The sequence below is a fragment of the Petromyzon marinus genome, chromosome 22, assembly GCF_048934315.1.
Source record: "Petromyzon marinus isolate PM22_M1 ecotype Great Lakes invasive population chromosome 22, UKy_Petmar_22M1.pri1.0, whole genome shotgun sequence".
NCBI classification, from domain to species: Eukaryota; Metazoa; Chordata; class Hyperoartia; order Petromyzontiformes; family Petromyzontidae; genus Petromyzon; species Petromyzon marinus.
Window position 1 is genome coordinate 18,788,811 of NC_133688.1, and position 16,701 is coordinate 18,805,511.

A 16,701-nucleotide genomic window follows, 5' to 3' on the forward strand; every position below is an offset into this window, starting at 1 on the left:
TCGTTCGTCTCATCGGCCGGAACACGGTGGGCGGGTGGTTGGGTAGGTGGGTGGATAGGTGGGTGGGTGGTTAGGTGGGTGGTTGGGTGGGTAGGTGGGTGGGCGAGTGGATGGGAGTGGGGGGCATCGGAGGGGGTGGGGGGCGGGCGACTGGACCGGAATGACGAGGACACGACGAGGTTAAACAGCAGAGGCGGTGTGAGTGGCATCACGGACGACGACGGACCCCACTTCCCTGTTGGCAGAGATCCCCCTGGAGTGGAGCGTAATTCCCATTTCAAACAAAGGTCACTCAGAGCCTCCCCGCTTCTGCGAGCGAGGATGACAGCTGTTGGTACAGCCCGGTAATCCGTCTCAAAACACACGGCCGTCTGAGTAGCCCAACAAGAACGGCAAAAAAAACCACGAGAGAGAGAGGGAGGGAGGAGGAGAGCGGAGAGAGCTTGAGGGAGAGAGCGGAGAGAGTGCGGAGAGAGCTGAGGGAGAGAGAGAGAGCAGAGAGAGATAAAACAGAAATGTAAAGAACAGAGAAGCGGGAGGAGTGGGGAGTGGAGAAGAGCAGTGGTGTGCAAACGGGACATTTAGTTGAAAGAAAAGTGGTAAAAACTCTCATTCATCACCAACACTGCTGGGCAGAGGGAAATAGATATACGAGGCAATCGTTGTGGGCAATGCCCCTTCATCTGTAGCAAATATGAACAATGAACTATAACACAGTAATACTACTGCATTCGTCCATCAGCCTATTGGCTATTGTCTGATGGACTAAAAACTATCTTATTCTACGTGGAGACACAGAATGGAATCTGCCTGTACAAAACCAAACAGAGTAGTGCAAACTTGTTTGGGGAGGATCGTTTCTGCTTCGGTGTCCCTGAGGCAAACAACTTTAACCTGGCACCCAGTGGCGGAGTGGCGGTGTGGCTGGGTAGATGGCTGTGTACATGGGTGGTAGGGTGGCTGGGTGAATGAGTAGATGGTTGTTTACATGGGTGGTAGGGTGGCTGGGTGGCTGGGTAGATAGCTGTGCACATGGGTGGTAGGGTGGCTGGGTGAATGAGTAGGTAACAGCGTGGTGGCTGAGTGGCTGGGTAGATGGCTGTGTACATGGGTGGTTGGGTGGCTGGGTGGCTGGGTAGATGGCTGTGTACATGGGTGGTAGGGTGGCTGGGTGGCTGGGTAGATGGTTGTGTACATGGGTGGTAGGGTGGCTGGGTAGATGGCTGTGTACATGGGTGGTAGGGTGGCTGGGTGGCTGGGTAGATGGCTGTATACATGGGTGGTAGGTTTGTTGGGTGGCTAGGTAGATGGCTGTGTACATGGGTGGTAGGGTGGTTGGGTGGCTGGGTAGATGGCTGTGTACATGGGTGGTAGGGTGGTTGGGTGGCTGGGTAGATGGCTGTGTACATGAGTGGTAGGGTGGCTGGGTGGCTGGGTAGATGGCTGTGTACTTGGGTGGTTGGGTGGCTGGGTAGATGGCTGTGTACATGGGTGGTAGGGTGGCTGGGTGGCTGGGTAGATGGTTGTGTACATGGGTGGCGGTGTGGCTGGGTAGATGGTTGTGTACATGGGTGGCTGTGCGGCTGGCCGGTTGTGAGAGCGCCTGTGGGAGTTTCTCCTGTGAGCGATCAACGTCGGGGCAACCGCGCGCACATTTCCCCGCGTGGAAGCGCCCTCCTCCTGAAACGCGGTGCCCAAAACATCAACGGGCACGAGGGGAGTGGTGGGGGGGAAACTGCCGGCCAAATCACGTGAGTCGACGAGCACCGGCCGCTGCAGTCGCTGGAAGGAAATCCGTGAGCTGCCTTAAGAGGAGTTTTTTTGGCAGGAAGGATGACACCGGGTTTGGCCGTGGAGTCGCGTCGACGGAGCGCCGTGCGCGCGTGTTTACGCGCGAAGGCCGGACGCGCAATTTCTGACGTGTACAGCTCGGGCACTGCGAGGTGCCGGGCGATCGCGAGCCCAATCGTGAAGTGGTGTTTTTTTTGTTTGTTTTTTCCCCATTGTTGTTCCTACCCTTTGGACGTGTAAAGTTTACCAACTCGTACCGCAGTCCACATTTTGTCCACCCTCTGTTGATACCGTGCCGGAGAAATTATAACGCACGTTGGGGGGTCGCGAGCTACGATGAGCGACAGAACGAGCGGCTCTCGCTCGGGAAGGTTCAGACTTCGGAGCCTGGCTGGGGGTTATGCAATTGATAAGACTCGCCCCCAGCAGAGGAACGTGGAATTTCCACAACTGGTTCAGGGTTGTAAACAGGAGATGAGTGCGGCTTGAACAGCCATCTGGGCAAGAAATCACTTTCGACTGTTTTTGGCTTTGTCGCAAACCCGGATGTTCCCATGGCACCACCACGTGGAGTAAAGCACACAAACGCCAGTCGCAGCCCTCGAAGGTGAAACATTATCCATTTGTACGAAACACGTTTTGATTCAGACAATCTGAGCCATCGCTCCTACTTATCAATTGGAACCCATGCGCCGGAGACTTCATCAATAGATTTCAACGAAAGGCAAAGTCACGGGAAGGAAAATTTGACGAATGTGACCCCGCTTGAATGAGCTTAAGTCTCTTGCTCTGGCTGAGGTGATCCAAAGCCAGTGTCATAAATTCCACCTTCCAATGGCAGGGGACCTGTCTATCCTCAAGATATCAATTTCCTGGAGGCGCTGCATGTGAATGTCTGCGGTAAATGCCATTAATAAGAGGTGCCACAGTGCGTGAAGTCGACATTTCTTATGAAGCTCAGGATCACAATGCCGTTAAATACGTGAGAAATGTATAATTGTTTATATATATAAGTTGCATGCTGTGGGTTCATGTGACCTCCTGCAGCCAGCGACCAGTTTCGTTCACCACAATGATGGGTGCCGCAGTGGCGAGATTTTAACCTGGTATGCAGGAAAGCGTGGGTCCAATCCCGACACTGACGCCTGTATATTTGGAGTTTGCGTGTCTCTCCCCGTGATGGCGTGTGAATCCAGTTTTTTTCCCTTCCACATTTAGAATCAACGCGCGTTTAAAGTATTTGGGCGCTCTAAATTTCCACGTGATAAGCCACTTCCGTCGAGCTATCATCTGTGATAGCCAGGTCGCTCCTGCCGTATGGCTCAGTGGTAAAATAAAATTAGACAGAACAGATGGAATAGATGTGAAAAGGGGACGATTCATCTTGAATCGCGTCGCGATCCTGAATCGTGCTCGAGTGATTCGAATCATCGGGCAGGGGGCACGTGGAGGGGGGGGGGGAGGTTGAACTTCCCCACGCTTCGAGTAAACAGCCATGAAGAGGGACCCCGCAGCGTGTGAAATTCTCTCTCTCTTTTTTTTTCCGCCGCTGTCGCTTTCCTCCTCTCGCCGCACAAAATCGTTCCGACTCCCCTCTAGTGCGAGCTCCGAGTGGCTCTCCGAGCCCCGCCGGAAGCAAGCGGCACAACCCTCTTCAATTGCAACCGGCACGCATCGTCGTCGTCGTCGTCATCATCTGCATCGTAGCGACAGCTCGCACGAGGAGGTGCGAGAAAGATTCCCGCGCGGTGAGATTTCCCGACGGGCTCACCGTGCCAGAGGCGACGAATGAAACGGCGCAGGCCTCCGTCCCCTCAAATCTCGAACCGCCACCCTCGCTCGGTCGCTCGCTCGCTCGCTCGCCTGCGTTGTGGACGATCGCGCACAACGGGCGGTGCCGTGAAGTTCCCGCAAAATGCGTCAAGGCTGCAGGCGAAACGCTCGTACGACGCCCGCCGCTTGTGAAGCGGAAATTTAGCAAACAAACATCGCTGAGCACGCGCGCGCATGCAAACGCAAGTGCGTGCGTGCGTGCGTGAAATAAAAAAAAACGAAATTGGCCCGCACCTAATCTCGCACCGGTTATCTCAAACGCACATTCTTGCCCCGACGCCCCAGTGCTACTAGCGCCAGGGGATCGGCAAACCCGCGGCTCCGGAGCCGCGCCCCGGCTCCGTAAGGACCACTGCTTCGTGAAGGTTATTTATTAAGGACCGCCAGTCTCGCATTCACCCACGTGCATCATTGTGGCTCTTGCAATATTGAAGGGTTTTGTGTTTTTTTTACCGAAATCGAAATAAATTGCTCTTGTTGTTCACTTTTGCCGCCTACCTGCCTGTACCAGTGGGTCGGTCCGTCGGTGCGCAGTGACCAGGGACTTAATATCAGCCAGGAGCTGTCCAGGTCCGAGCTCCAGAGAGAAAATATTTCCCGCCCCACTCACCCCCCCCCGCCCCGCCGCCTCCCCCACTGGGGAGAAGAGAGTGGAGAAGGGGAGGGAGTTTGGGGAAATGGAGGTCGGGGAGCCGCAGAATATACCCCCACGAGAGTTGTAGCACTCGCCACAGCTCTGGGCGGCATCGGATGTTTATCGTTAACGCTGCGGTGCAAAGACAAAGTTCCCCCGTGTAGCCTTAACAGACTATTGGGTCAATTGCTGTTAGCGAGTCGCACCTACGAAGGCCGATACGGCACACTAGGGGGTGGGTGGCCAGCACCACGCCCGACCGCTGTTGTCTCCCAAGTGGCGATGTGTTTTACACACCGCACCAGGTACTCATTTGAGGCTGAGTCGACCTAGGGGTGGCTCAGGACCGATTCAGACGATCGCCATCGGTGTTGGCCGTGAGCGGCAATCGAACTCGGGTTGCCGGGTTCGTAGTTCAACGCAGCGTGAACCGCGACACCACCGCTACCGCCCCCCACACAGACACACACAGATGCAAACACGCGGGCGGCGAGGCGATGTCACGGCGTCCGGGCGAACTTCGAGACGAACCACGAAGCCGAATCGCCGCGATGATCCCCAGGAGACACCGGTGGCGCAGCGTGCTCATGGAATTGGAATTAATTACGGTTACCATCCCGTTATTTCGCAGAAATTATTCCAAACCAGACAGAAAAAAAACCACCAACCCCCCCCCCACCACCCATATCCTCCCCCCCCCCCCCGGGTAGAGGAAGCTGGCGGCTATCCGGATTGCTCCCGGTCACAATCAGAGTCATTGCGCAATGCAAACCCCAAATCTCGTACACACACACACAAGTGCTGTACTCACACAAACGCGGCCGCGTGCGGCACGCTCACACGTCTTCAGCGTGACGCAGTAGCCGAACCCTGAAGCGCTGACGTGAATTCTCTGTGTGCGGTCAAATTCACTAATTCACTGTGAAGTCGATTCCACCCCCGCCCCCGCCCCACTCCCCCCCCCCCCCACCCCGTTATCTACAAAACCACCAGCGATGAACCACCACCACTGCTGATCGATCTACCTGTGTAACAACTGACTCCGCACAGCTGCCGGAGGAGTTGTGCGTTTAAAATGTGAACAACCGTAGCTCTCTCCGTTGTGTCCTTTCGAGTTGAGTGCCGCGGAGGGATTATTTTTGTTTACCCGAACGACGTCCGACGCTTCGCTCTGAAATGTTCCTTGAAGAAGTTAGTTTCCCAGCAGGTGGTTTGCGAAACGTCGGACGTCGAGCTCCGAGAAAACCTACACAGCGGTTAAGCAACTCGCGCCCTTCCGAGCTGCAACTGAGAAACGGAGCTCGAATCGGCAGCGGCGCTTACCAACAGGTGCAGAGGAGCGAGACGCTCCCGGGCGAGCAACTTTCATCCCTCGCGCAATGCCCGTTCCGTTCGCACGGCGAACATCCGCCCAGGTGCGAACTTTGGAGTCTGGAGAGCAGAGTGTCTCAGGTCGGAGGGGGTGGGTGGGGGCCCTTTTAGCGTCTGGCTGCAGGTAAAGAGACACGAGCGGTATCCGATCGTTCGCCCCCCACCCACCCTACCCCGCACGCCCTGGAGTGACGTCGCAACTCTTTTTCCGCAGATTCAGTTTTTTTTTTGGTAGAAATCGCAAACGTGCGTTGGGGTCTGCCGGAGCACATTGCGCACCAGCGCAGGCGGTGACCCCCCCCCAACCCCCCCCCCCGCCCCGTTGCTTCCCATGCCGCGGAGCCCCATGGCTCTCCGAGCACCAGCGGCCGATCGCAGCTGAGTTTCCCAGCGCCTCTTAACGCCGCGCCTCCAGAGGCAGATTTCGTGAACAATTCACACTGCGCGCGGGAAGGCGCGGCTCGAGCGGAGGGCGGCGGGGGGTAGGGGCTCGCAGATGGTAACTCGCCTCCGCCTCGTCAAAAAAAAAGCAAACGCTCGCGATATCTGCTTATCCCATTAATGTGCGTGATAAAGTTTTATCTTTTTAAGTTTCGTGGAGCGCTGGGAATCTTTTTTTTTTCGAGACGTCTCCATGGGGATAATTCGCGATGATTCCGTCCAATGTTTTATATACGCGGGGCACACAGACGCACGCAAGTCTGTGCGTACAGATGCAATCCACGCACACTATTTATATATATCACACACACACATGATAAGTAATATTTAGTTCTTTGCAAATTCACTGCTGGATGAATGTCTCCAATACGCCGCGTCCTCGGTGGCCTAGCTAGCGAGTGCGCAGGCGGTGCAACTGCACCGTCAGGCAATGGGGAAGGGGGGGGTGCTGGGCCACCGGGCTACATTTGACAGGGGGCTCTGTTTCACCGCTTGCACCAGGACACACGGCAACTACGCTCCGTCGTTTGACCATACTTCACCACGGGGGAAGTGACCCAGGACCGGTCCGGATCGCACCCGGCACCGACGGGACCCATGGGCGGGAATTGAACTCGGGGGTCGACGGCTTCCACAAAGCGGCGTGGTGAACCGCCACGCCGCTGCTCCGCCCCACGTACACGCAACACGCAAAACGCACGCGTATTTCTCTCGTCGGCGCATTAAACACAAAGGTGGCTAACAAAAGACAAAGGTGGCGACGCCCGCGCACAGGGCCAACTCCGTAGCGGCAGAACGAGGCCCTGATCTCTTGAGGCCTGTTTCAATGCTCGAGTGGATTTTTCTCCGGCTCCTCCGGTTTGTTACCTCCACCTTTAGAATCGACATCCCGCGTTCAGAGGTGATTGGCTGCTAATAATGTCCACGCGATGGTAGGACGCATCGTTGACGCCATCATTAGTGATGCCCATGTCGCTTCTGACAAAGAGATATGTTGCTCAGTGGGCCTTGGATGTAAAAAAACACGAGCAACCTCTGCTCGAGTCCGAGAAAGAGTGTCAAGCCCCCCCCGCCCCCAGCACCCCCCCCCTTGCCCCGGTTATGAACTTTTACCGTGGAAAAAACTCTGCAACCACTCTTTAGAGACACGTGGCCACGCAAAACATCCTCTCTCTAAGTAACCTTTGTATTTTTAAGCGTCCGAGCGACTATGAATGTTTCAAACAAGGCCTACGCAACCCCGCACGAAGTGCACGAAAAGCGAACAGGGGGCACACGGGCGGATTTTTTAACGCACGCCAACTGAGGTTGCGAGCGTCTACGCGTCGCGTCCGTCCGTAATGTTCCACCGTGAATTTTACTTCCGGGGTGCAGTTGCATTGCTATCGGGGACTGAAAATCGGACAGATCGATCGAAGGTTCGTACACCAAAACGGGGACACACGAACCGAAGCATAAAAAGGCACAATTTGCAAGCATGTTTTGCATCGATGGCTTCCGTGCCGCGAATTCGATTCCTCGTGGAGTCCGACCGCAGCGTTTGAACGCGCTGTAGCGCGGGACGAGCTACGCGATCCGCGCGTGTGTCCACGCGCGTGATTTCCCTCTCCGCGTTTTTAACCCACGCACCTTCAACTCGCGGAAGAAGACGCTGCTCCTCGCCCACTCGACCAGCGTGAACAGCGTCTGGTCGGCCATCTTGCACATGAGGGCGAACGCCGAGGGGTGGTCGGCGCGGGGCAGGTGGTGGTGGTGGTGGTGCGACGCCAACGCCGCGCCTCCCGCGCCTCCCGCGTGCCGCGCCCGGCCGACGGCGCCCGCCCCGCCGAAGGCGTTGAGACAGCCGGCGCCAGGCCCCAAACCCGCGACTCCTCCGCCAGCCCCGCCGACTCCCCACTCGTCCTGCTGCAGCTGCGCCGTGACGCGCGCCCGCGTCGTCTCCTCGTCTGGCTCGCACCGCATCAGCTCGGCGAGCAGCCGCGGCACCGCGGCGTCCGGCGCCGGCGCCCGCTGCGGCGCCGGCAGCGGCGCCAGCAGCGGCGAAGCGCCGCTCCCCGCTGCGCTCGGGTAGCCGGGGGAAGCGCCGACGCCGGGGTAGGACGGCGACACCGTGGCGCCCGGGTAGGCGGGCGACGCGGCCAGCCCGGCGCAGCCCGGCGAGACGCGCAGGACCGGGTAGACGGGCGAGTCGGCGGCGTGGTCGTGGACGCCGTACGGGTCGGCGTGGCGCTCTATCGGCGAGTAGCCGGGCACGCCCGACGACAGGTACGCGTCCGGCGAGCCGTCGGCGTACGGATCGCCGTGCTCCGACTTGATGCCACGGCTGGCATACGCCGCGGGATAGGAGCACGGCAGCGGCACGCCGCCCGGCGACGCCGCGAACTGACCCCGGTGCTCGAACTCCGACTGCGGGCCGGCCGACGGGGGCGCCGCCGCCACCGCCGGGAAAGCGTAGCCGCACCGCGCCGAGCCGTGGCCGTACGACAGCGGCGTCACGCTCGCCGACTGCTCAAAGTCATCGTGCTGGTGGTGGTGGTGCTGGTGGTGGTTGTGGTGGTGCTGCTGCTGTTGCTGCTGCTGGTGGTGGTGGTGTTGGTGGTGGTGCTGCTGGTGGTGGTTGTGGTTCTGGTGGTGGTGTAGCGGCGGTAGGTGGTGGTTGGCCTGCTCCGGCGACGTCTCCATCTTGAGGATGCCAGGGCCGCTCGTGGCACGGATGATCGCCTTCTTCTGCTGCTTGAGGGCCCGGTCGCGCTTGTACATGGGGCCGAACTTGTTCCTCCCGCCGCGCATGCGGTCGGCTCGCACGGCTGGCGGGAACAGAGAGGGACACGGTGGCGACGACAACAAATAGGCCCACCGTGAGCGTCGACGCCGTTGTGATGGGGAGAGGGCGGGGGGGGGCGATGATCGATTGGTTTCAGCCGCGTGGCGCGTGGCGGGAATCCATTAGATTTAAACCGATTTTGAACGCGATGCGTGCGATGTAACGCAAACGCTCTCATGTGACATACACGGTTGGGGGGGGGGGGCCTGGAGCTGCAACGCATTTTTATGGTTGCTCTGGGGCCGCATATCTACGCCGTTACAACGCACATGCACACTCCATCTGCATGGACTCCCAGAGGGTGGCTGCGTGCGTGCGCGTTGCAACCGAGAAAAAAGAAGAATGTTGTTCTCGCGGGTTTCAATGCGAAATAAAAACTCGACAAACTTGTGTTGCGCCGCGATAATGACGAACGCAGATGCAAAAGCACAGCGGAGGCAGATATGAAACGCTGCTTCACGTCGCACAACTCCGTTCAACCGCAATCCCCCATCCCCTCCCCCCTCCGCCCACCACACTCAATCCTAAATCGTTCATCTTGGCCCCCGCTATTACCACGAAACGTTGGCTCCCGCGCTGCGCCGCGCGGTTCGTGGGAATTGGGCCTCTTTCGAATGTGCTCATCCTACGGCCCCCCGGGGGGGGGGGGGAAGGGAGGGGACGGGGGGAGAAGGTTGGATGCAGGCCGGGGGAGGGGGTGGCAAGAATTCATTTGGCCCGAAGCGTCCGTCTCTACGATTTTCAGCTGCTCACAGGTGCCGGGTCGGCAGCCGTCACGGAGACCCTCCGGGCGAAGAACCATCGAGCGCGACCCGCGGCGCCCTCCCAGCCAGAGACCCTCCGGGCGAAGAACCATCGAGCGCGACCCGCGGCGCCCTCCCAGCCAGGGACCCTCCGGGCGAAGAACCATCGAGCGCGACCCGCGGCGCCCTCCCAGCCAGGGACCCTCCGGGCGAAGAACCATCGAGCGCGACCCGCGGCGCCCTCCCAGCCAGAGACCCTCCGGGCGAAGAACCATCGAGCGCGACCCGCGGCGCCCTCCCAGCCAGGGACCTCGCGCGCTGAAAACTTCACCAACCGGCGGCATTCGCTTCCCTTGCTGTGGCCGCGCCACGCTCGCTGGGCGGCTTCGCAGCGCGGGTGGTTAGGCTCGCGATTGGTTTTGTTTTGGGTTTGATCGTGGCAGAAGTACGGATGGCGACTTTTTTTAGCGATAGCCTCCGCTGCCCGACGGAGCCAATCTGGCGAGAGCTGAGCTGCTGGCAACAGCTGATGATGATGATGCTGCTGCTGCTGTTGCTCGGTGTAATCGCCGGTGAAATGTCTACGCATGGAATTGACAAAAAGCCTTTGCTTGCACTTCTTAAAATTCCTCCAAATGTATTGGCATATTTTTGCCCATCATGTGACAACTTCATTTGTTCGGCTGGGCCGGGTGGCGGAAGGTTTAGGACAAAGTTTTGCAAAACCTACTCCCAAATTAAAAAAAAAACATGAATGATACATAATGTTGGTCGTGAAAACCTACGTGTAAAAATGTAAAATAAATGTGAATGGATTGTTTGCTATTCAGTGTCGACAAATGGAAATATGTTTGTGTGTTATTTTAAAAGAAACGCAGTTGACAAATTGTCAATATTGACAATTTGTCAACTGCATCCAAGGGCCCCACTATGTGCAGTGCAATCTCCAACTGCATGTCGGTCAATGATCCTGTCATATTTTCTGACAATGGGTCATTTCCCACAACGTCAGCCTATGTATTTTCCTAATTCTATGATAATTCGGTGGGTTTGATCATGTTACCATATTCTCAGGATTATAAAACGCTCCGGAATGTTAAATGCTCCCCAAGCGTGTGCCCGGCGTCAATAAAGTTAGCAAATCTACGTCGCAAGTACACACACGCGCGCACACAGGTACACATACGTGCAGTAACATGCGCACACACTAACACTCACACACACTCACACGCACTCACACCTACCAAACAATGAGACTCACCCGCAACCTTTTCTTTGCAATACAGCAAAATATATATATAATCCAGAGAATGTGTTATTTGTCCTCGCGGATGCACTGCCTTAATAATAATAACAATATTTTTGTTTAATATATATGATTGTTCTCCATACATGTGCTTTGGAAACAGACCTCAGCATATCTGGAACATTTAACAAATTATGAAAACGAATTCCTACGTGCTGCAAGAGAGAGCATTTTGTTTAGGCTAAATGACGTGTGTGCGAGAGCCTATGTGCGTGTCTGTGTGTGCCTGCATGCATGTTGGGAGCAGTAGTGTAGCAGTTATCGCAATGCACTACAAACCCGGCGACCTGAGTTTGATTCCCGCTCACAGCCATCAACACCAGTGACGATTATCTGAACCGGTCATGGGCCTCCCCTATGTCCACTCAGCCTCAAATGAGTACCTGGTGAAGTGTGTAAACATCACCAATGGGGAGACAAAGGCGGTCGGGCGTGGTGTTGGCCACCCAACCCCGCGTGTGCCGTGCTAGCTAACATCACTTGGCCCAATAGTTTGTGCCGTGCGGGACTTCATAGGCGCTAATTGCTAATAGCACTTGCCCCAACAGTCTGTTCACGCTACACGGGGGATCTTTGTCTCTGTGCTACACGTGGTCTCGGCAATCGGTGAATAGCACGCGGAGGTCGTGGCGCCGAGTGCTTTCGTGCAACGCGCACACTCGGCACACACAAAGCGGCGGAGCGCGGTGTTAGGGGGCGGAGAGGGGCGTCTGTGCAGTGGGGGGGGGGCACAGCTTCATCATCGCCGTGTCGAGGTAGGTCCCGGCACAATCAGGCACTCACGCTAAATTAATTAACGGCCGGACAGAAAGGAGTGTCTCTGCATTAACGCAGCTTCACAAAACTGTAGGGGTTTTTTTTTGTTTGCTTGTTAGGAGCCGATATTAACTGACCGCGAGCGGGAATGTGGGGGGAGGGGGTGGCGTGGAGACTCCAAATAATGACGCTGAAAAACTCACATTTGTATAGGCGAATAATTGGCAAAGCTTTTGTGCCATGGATTGTATTTATATATTTGTGTGTATTTAAACCGAGCCGTATTTACACACGTATAAAGGGGGTTAGTAATAATGCCAACCAAAGCATTACCTTATGTCTGATGACACACTCTGGCTGAATGGCTCTCAGACAGCTCGCTATGGCCGACGCTGAACCGAAGTTTCCGGCACTGATCCCAGCACTAACTGCTCCTCGGTTGCTCCTCCTGATGCTGCTCCCACAGCCTGGGAATGTCTCTCCCTGTATCTATCTCTCTCTCTCCCTTGTTATCTGCACTGTTAATTCCACACTGCTCCATTTTGGAATTTCCTCCTCACCGCCATCGTCTATGTCAGGCAACTTTCTATTCTAACTCTATCGAGGATTTATATAGCGATAATAATACAAAATAATAACCATGCTCAAGTCAAGGAACACTTGTTTTATGCTACGCGCTTTCACAGTGCTCTTTGCTTCTGGCCACTTGCCGTTTCATTGACGCCTTTTTGGAGCTGTGGTCCAGCAAACCGCGCTATCCATTCATTTTGTAATCATAAACTTGTAAATGTTGTGGGTTTGCTCTCTCTGCCGAAGTAGTAACTAATTCGCCACGTTTTGTACACACGGCACACATCACCAATTGGCTGCGTCGGGTGGAGGTGGCGGGTGAACGACACATTTACATTTACGCGATCTCACCCGAACTATATAAACCTTCACTCTGCATGAACTTGCGAACGATGTTCACATACAGGGCGTGTAAAGCAACAGCGCCCGAGTTGAGCCAGATAGAGCGACAGTGCTCACCTTCCAGCTTCATGCCCACGCTGAGACACTTCTGGAAGCGGCAGTAGGGGCAGCGCTTGCGCTGGGTCTTGTCGATGGGGCAGCTCTGGCTCTCGATGCACGTGTAGCGCTTGTTGTTCTGCACCGTGCGCTTGAAGAAGCCCTGCAGGCGTGGCCACACGCGTGCGTGCGTGTGTACGACGACAAGACAAAGCTCACCCGTTATAGCCCGAACAGACTTTTAACAGACCATACGAAAGAAGGACGGACTTTTGGGGCAAGTGCTGTTAGCGAGCACCTCTGAAGGCAGGCACGGCACACGACGGGGGTGGGTGGCCAACACCACGCCCGGGCGCCTTTGTCTCCCGAGTGGTGATGTTTACACCGCACCAGGTACTCATTTCAGGCTGAGTCGACCGCGGGGAGGCCCAGGACCAGTTCGGATAATCGGCACTAGTGTTGGCCGAATCGAACTCGGGTTCGTAGCACCCCTGATTAGCACGGTTGGCTACGCTTGGTGCGAAAGGAATGCAACATGCATACAAACGTTTATAGGGCAACGCGCTAACCACTACACTACCACTCCCCATCGCATGCACGAACCCATCAGCCACACGCCACCACTGCCCACACTTACACACACACGCACACGTACGTACGCACACACATAGGTAAGCGAGATAATGCATCTCCGCAATCAATAAATCAATCAGCGAGTGAACTTTCCTTTGCAGGTCACAGCACGTTGAGACAGTGGGCCTCTATTAGAAGAAATGCCAGGGGTGCAAAACATATATATATAAATACCACACTCTTTATTACGAGAAACTCTACACATTTAAAAAGTAAATGATATCAATATGGATGTGTGCATATTGTTTTGTTAACTTAACAGAAGAACAGATGTGTTGTAAAGCAAACCCGGGTGTATGTGTGTTGTTGTTGTTGTCACTAGTGCACAGGTGTGTCGAGAGATGAATAAGTTAGCCAATGGCTCCAGGTGTTTCACAGAGACTATGGGTTTGCATTGTTGGTGCATAGGTATGTTTGTAGAGACCATAGACTGACACAGGTGGTACAGACGTATCATTGAGACTCTCGCAGGCACACAATATACACTGTCACAGGTCTACAGGTGTATCATATAAACTGTTGCGTGTACATATATATGTTGTGGAGGCTTGTAAAGCTAAGCATGTCAGTGGGTACTGGTGTGTTCTAGAGGATACAGGTGTGCAATATCAGCGTATACAGGTAGACGGGCTGCCCTGTAGAGACCCACACAGGTATCCAGGTGTGTGTCGTGCAGGCTGTAGGTGTGCTGTGTCAGCGTATACAAGTAGATGGGCTGCCCTGTAGAGACCCACACAGGTGTCCAGGTGTGTGTCGTGCAGGCTGTAGGTGTGCTGTGTCAGTGTGTACAGGTAGACTGGCTGCCCTGTAGAGACCCACACAGGTGTCCAGGTGTGTGTCGTGCAGGCTGTAGGTGTGCTGTGTCAGCGTGTACAGGTGGACGGACTGCCCTGTAGAGACCCACACAGGTGTCCAGGTGTGTGGGCGCACCTTGCAGCTCTCGCAGGTGAGCAGGCCGTAGTGGTACCCCGACACTTTGTCCCCGCACACCGGGCACAGCTCGTCCAGCTCCTCCTCGTAGGGGAATTCCCGCACCTTGTGCCCTTCGCCTGCGTGGGGCGCGCACGCAAAGACAGAGGCGAAGATCCCCCAGGTGGACTGCATTATTAGACTGTCGGGGCAAGTGCCGCGGTTGGCGAGGGCCTGCTGAGTCCCGGGCGATTGCGCTCGAGGGCGGTGGGAGTGGCCGGCCGCCTTTGTCTCCCCCAAGGTACTCATTTCAGACTGACACACTCACACGCGCGTACATATACACATATACACATAGACACACACACTCCCAAGTCCAAGGCTCTCGTGACAGGCTAGGTGCGCTTGCACGTCTCTACACCACAAAGACAAACACGCACGCGCACGTGTCGACATGCCCATGTAGTGTTGAGAAATATTCTCAAAGTTGAGCACGTGTAAAAAAAACACGTGACCATAATTTACGCTCTCCTTTGTTAATCCACTGCTGGATGAATGGCTGGCTACGCTGCGTCGGTGATGGGGGTTGTTTTGACCATACTTCGCCACGCTGGTCGGTGCGGGTTGCTTAAGGGGGCGAGAGTAGGATCGGTTCAGATGTCATGCGACACTGATGGCAACCTCGGCTGGGAATTGAACTCAGGTGGCTGGGTTCATAGTGCAGCGCAACAGATAAACCACCAAACCGCTGCTACCCTGATAGCCTAACCATAGTTATAATAATAAAATCAACGCTTACTCAGACTCACAAGTCTCACAAAATCTGGGCCTGACTCACTCACTCGTGGCATAGTTTGCAGATTTCACAGGAACATCATTTACATATTCAACACATGCCACGTGCCTATATTTGATCCTTAGAAAGGTCTTACGGAGTTTCCGGACTTTTTTTGTTTATGTCAGGAGGGTCCTGTGCTAAATTGAGATGTGTTGGCCAGTTCCATTCAATGAGAGTTTGGCTTGGAGTGGGAAATAATCCGGACTACCCTGGGAAAACCCAGAACACTTATAGAACAGCATAAACACTCAATTCTCTGCCCAAATAGATTCAATATCATGTGTTGCACTGCAGTCGCCTGACTGCCTCGCTACTCAAGGCTACAAATGCCTGCCAACTTTCAGGCAGTATCCAATCCGAGTAGTGCTGAATACTAACCAGGCTCTGCTTAGCGTCCTAGATTCCTGCGGAATGGCCACATACAAGGTAACGTGCAGAAGAGCGGTGCGGGAGGGTTGATGATGACGGTGATCATAATCACGATGACGACGATGATCGTGACTAACTTATTTTGTATGGCCGATATTGCCGGAGAGCATCAGCGACAATTTTTGCATCGAGGTGGTTGAGGAGTAGCAGCGTGGAGTGGCCGCGATGACGCCTCCTTCGTCATATGCGTGAACGACTACACTTCTGCAGGGGCCATGGCTTCGACGAAGAGGCTCTACGAAGGTGCGAGTTGGTGGTGAAGACTAATCCCGTGGGATCTGTCACGGAGGGAGAAGATCAGAGGAAGGGGAGACAGTCGGGGAGGGGTGGCGGGAGGGACTAGACGGTTTAATTGTGGTGATATTTCTCACATTACCATCACTCACCGGCCCAAACCCCAACCCCCTTTCTCTCTCTCTCGAGTAACCCCCCCGCCTATCTCCCATCAGAGCCCCCCCCCCCCCAATTCCCCAGCAACCCTCCCATCTAGTTTCAGCGTATCAACCGAAACTTGGTAAATATGGGAAGTGCCTAACCGCACGGGTTTTTGGGACTCCGAGATAGCGTGGGCATTTTTTGTAAAAGAATAACTCTGACCGCAAACAACCGTGTGACGATTTGCACACCCCCTCCCACCCCCTCCTCCTCCTCCACGTGGTAAGCACGTTTAAATAATCAACGCGTGCCTCGGTGACCTGCCATTAACCTCATCAGGGGCGGCTGAGGGCAAAAACGCTTCGTGTATCCGCATGTGCCTACCTCCCCGACGGCGCTGGTTGACCATACTTCACGTCGGTACGGGTTGGCTACGGTGAGGCCAAACAACCCGTTGGAATATCGCTCGCCACTTATCTGGGCCGTGGCCAGGAACCTAAACAATAAACGAGAGATGTTTATTATTTTAACCAGGTGTAAGCCCCCCCCCCGCCCCCCACTGAGCTGCGTAGCTCTTTTCAAAAGCGACCTTGGCTGTCGCAAAATGATAGCTCAACGAAGTGGCTCGTCATTGCGTGGACATTTATCGAAGGCAAATACTCAATATAAACCGAACTCTGATTGCCCGCCGGGTTCACAGCGCGATGCACCACCACACCACCACCACCTTGTCTAGCTATGTACCACAAGCTGCCGCGGTGGAGTATTAGTGACCACGCCTGGACTTACAATCCAGAGATCGCCGGTTTG

At 55.3% G+C, this 16,701-nt stretch overlaps 1 protein-coding gene across 5 annotated transcripts in view; it reads right to left on the reverse strand.

Moving 5' to 3' along the window:
• Positions 1–16,701, reverse strand: part of LOC116944875 (steroidogenic factor 1-like) — a 91,631-nt gene that overhangs the window by 37,279 nt on the left and 37,651 nt on the right. For all 5 annotated transcript variants that reach the window (XM_076068811.1, XM_076068810.1, XM_076068813.1 and 2 more), the window contains 3 exons: positions 14,271–14,389; positions 12,729–12,870; positions 7,700–8,877 (listed from right to left, as the gene is read on the reverse strand). In XM_076068811.1, coding sequence (XP_075924926.1) covers positions 7,700–8,877; positions 12,729–12,870; positions 14,271–14,389 — 1,439 coding nt within the window. The remainder of the gene's footprint in view (positions 1–7,699; positions 8,878–12,728; positions 12,871–14,270; positions 14,390–16,701) is intronic.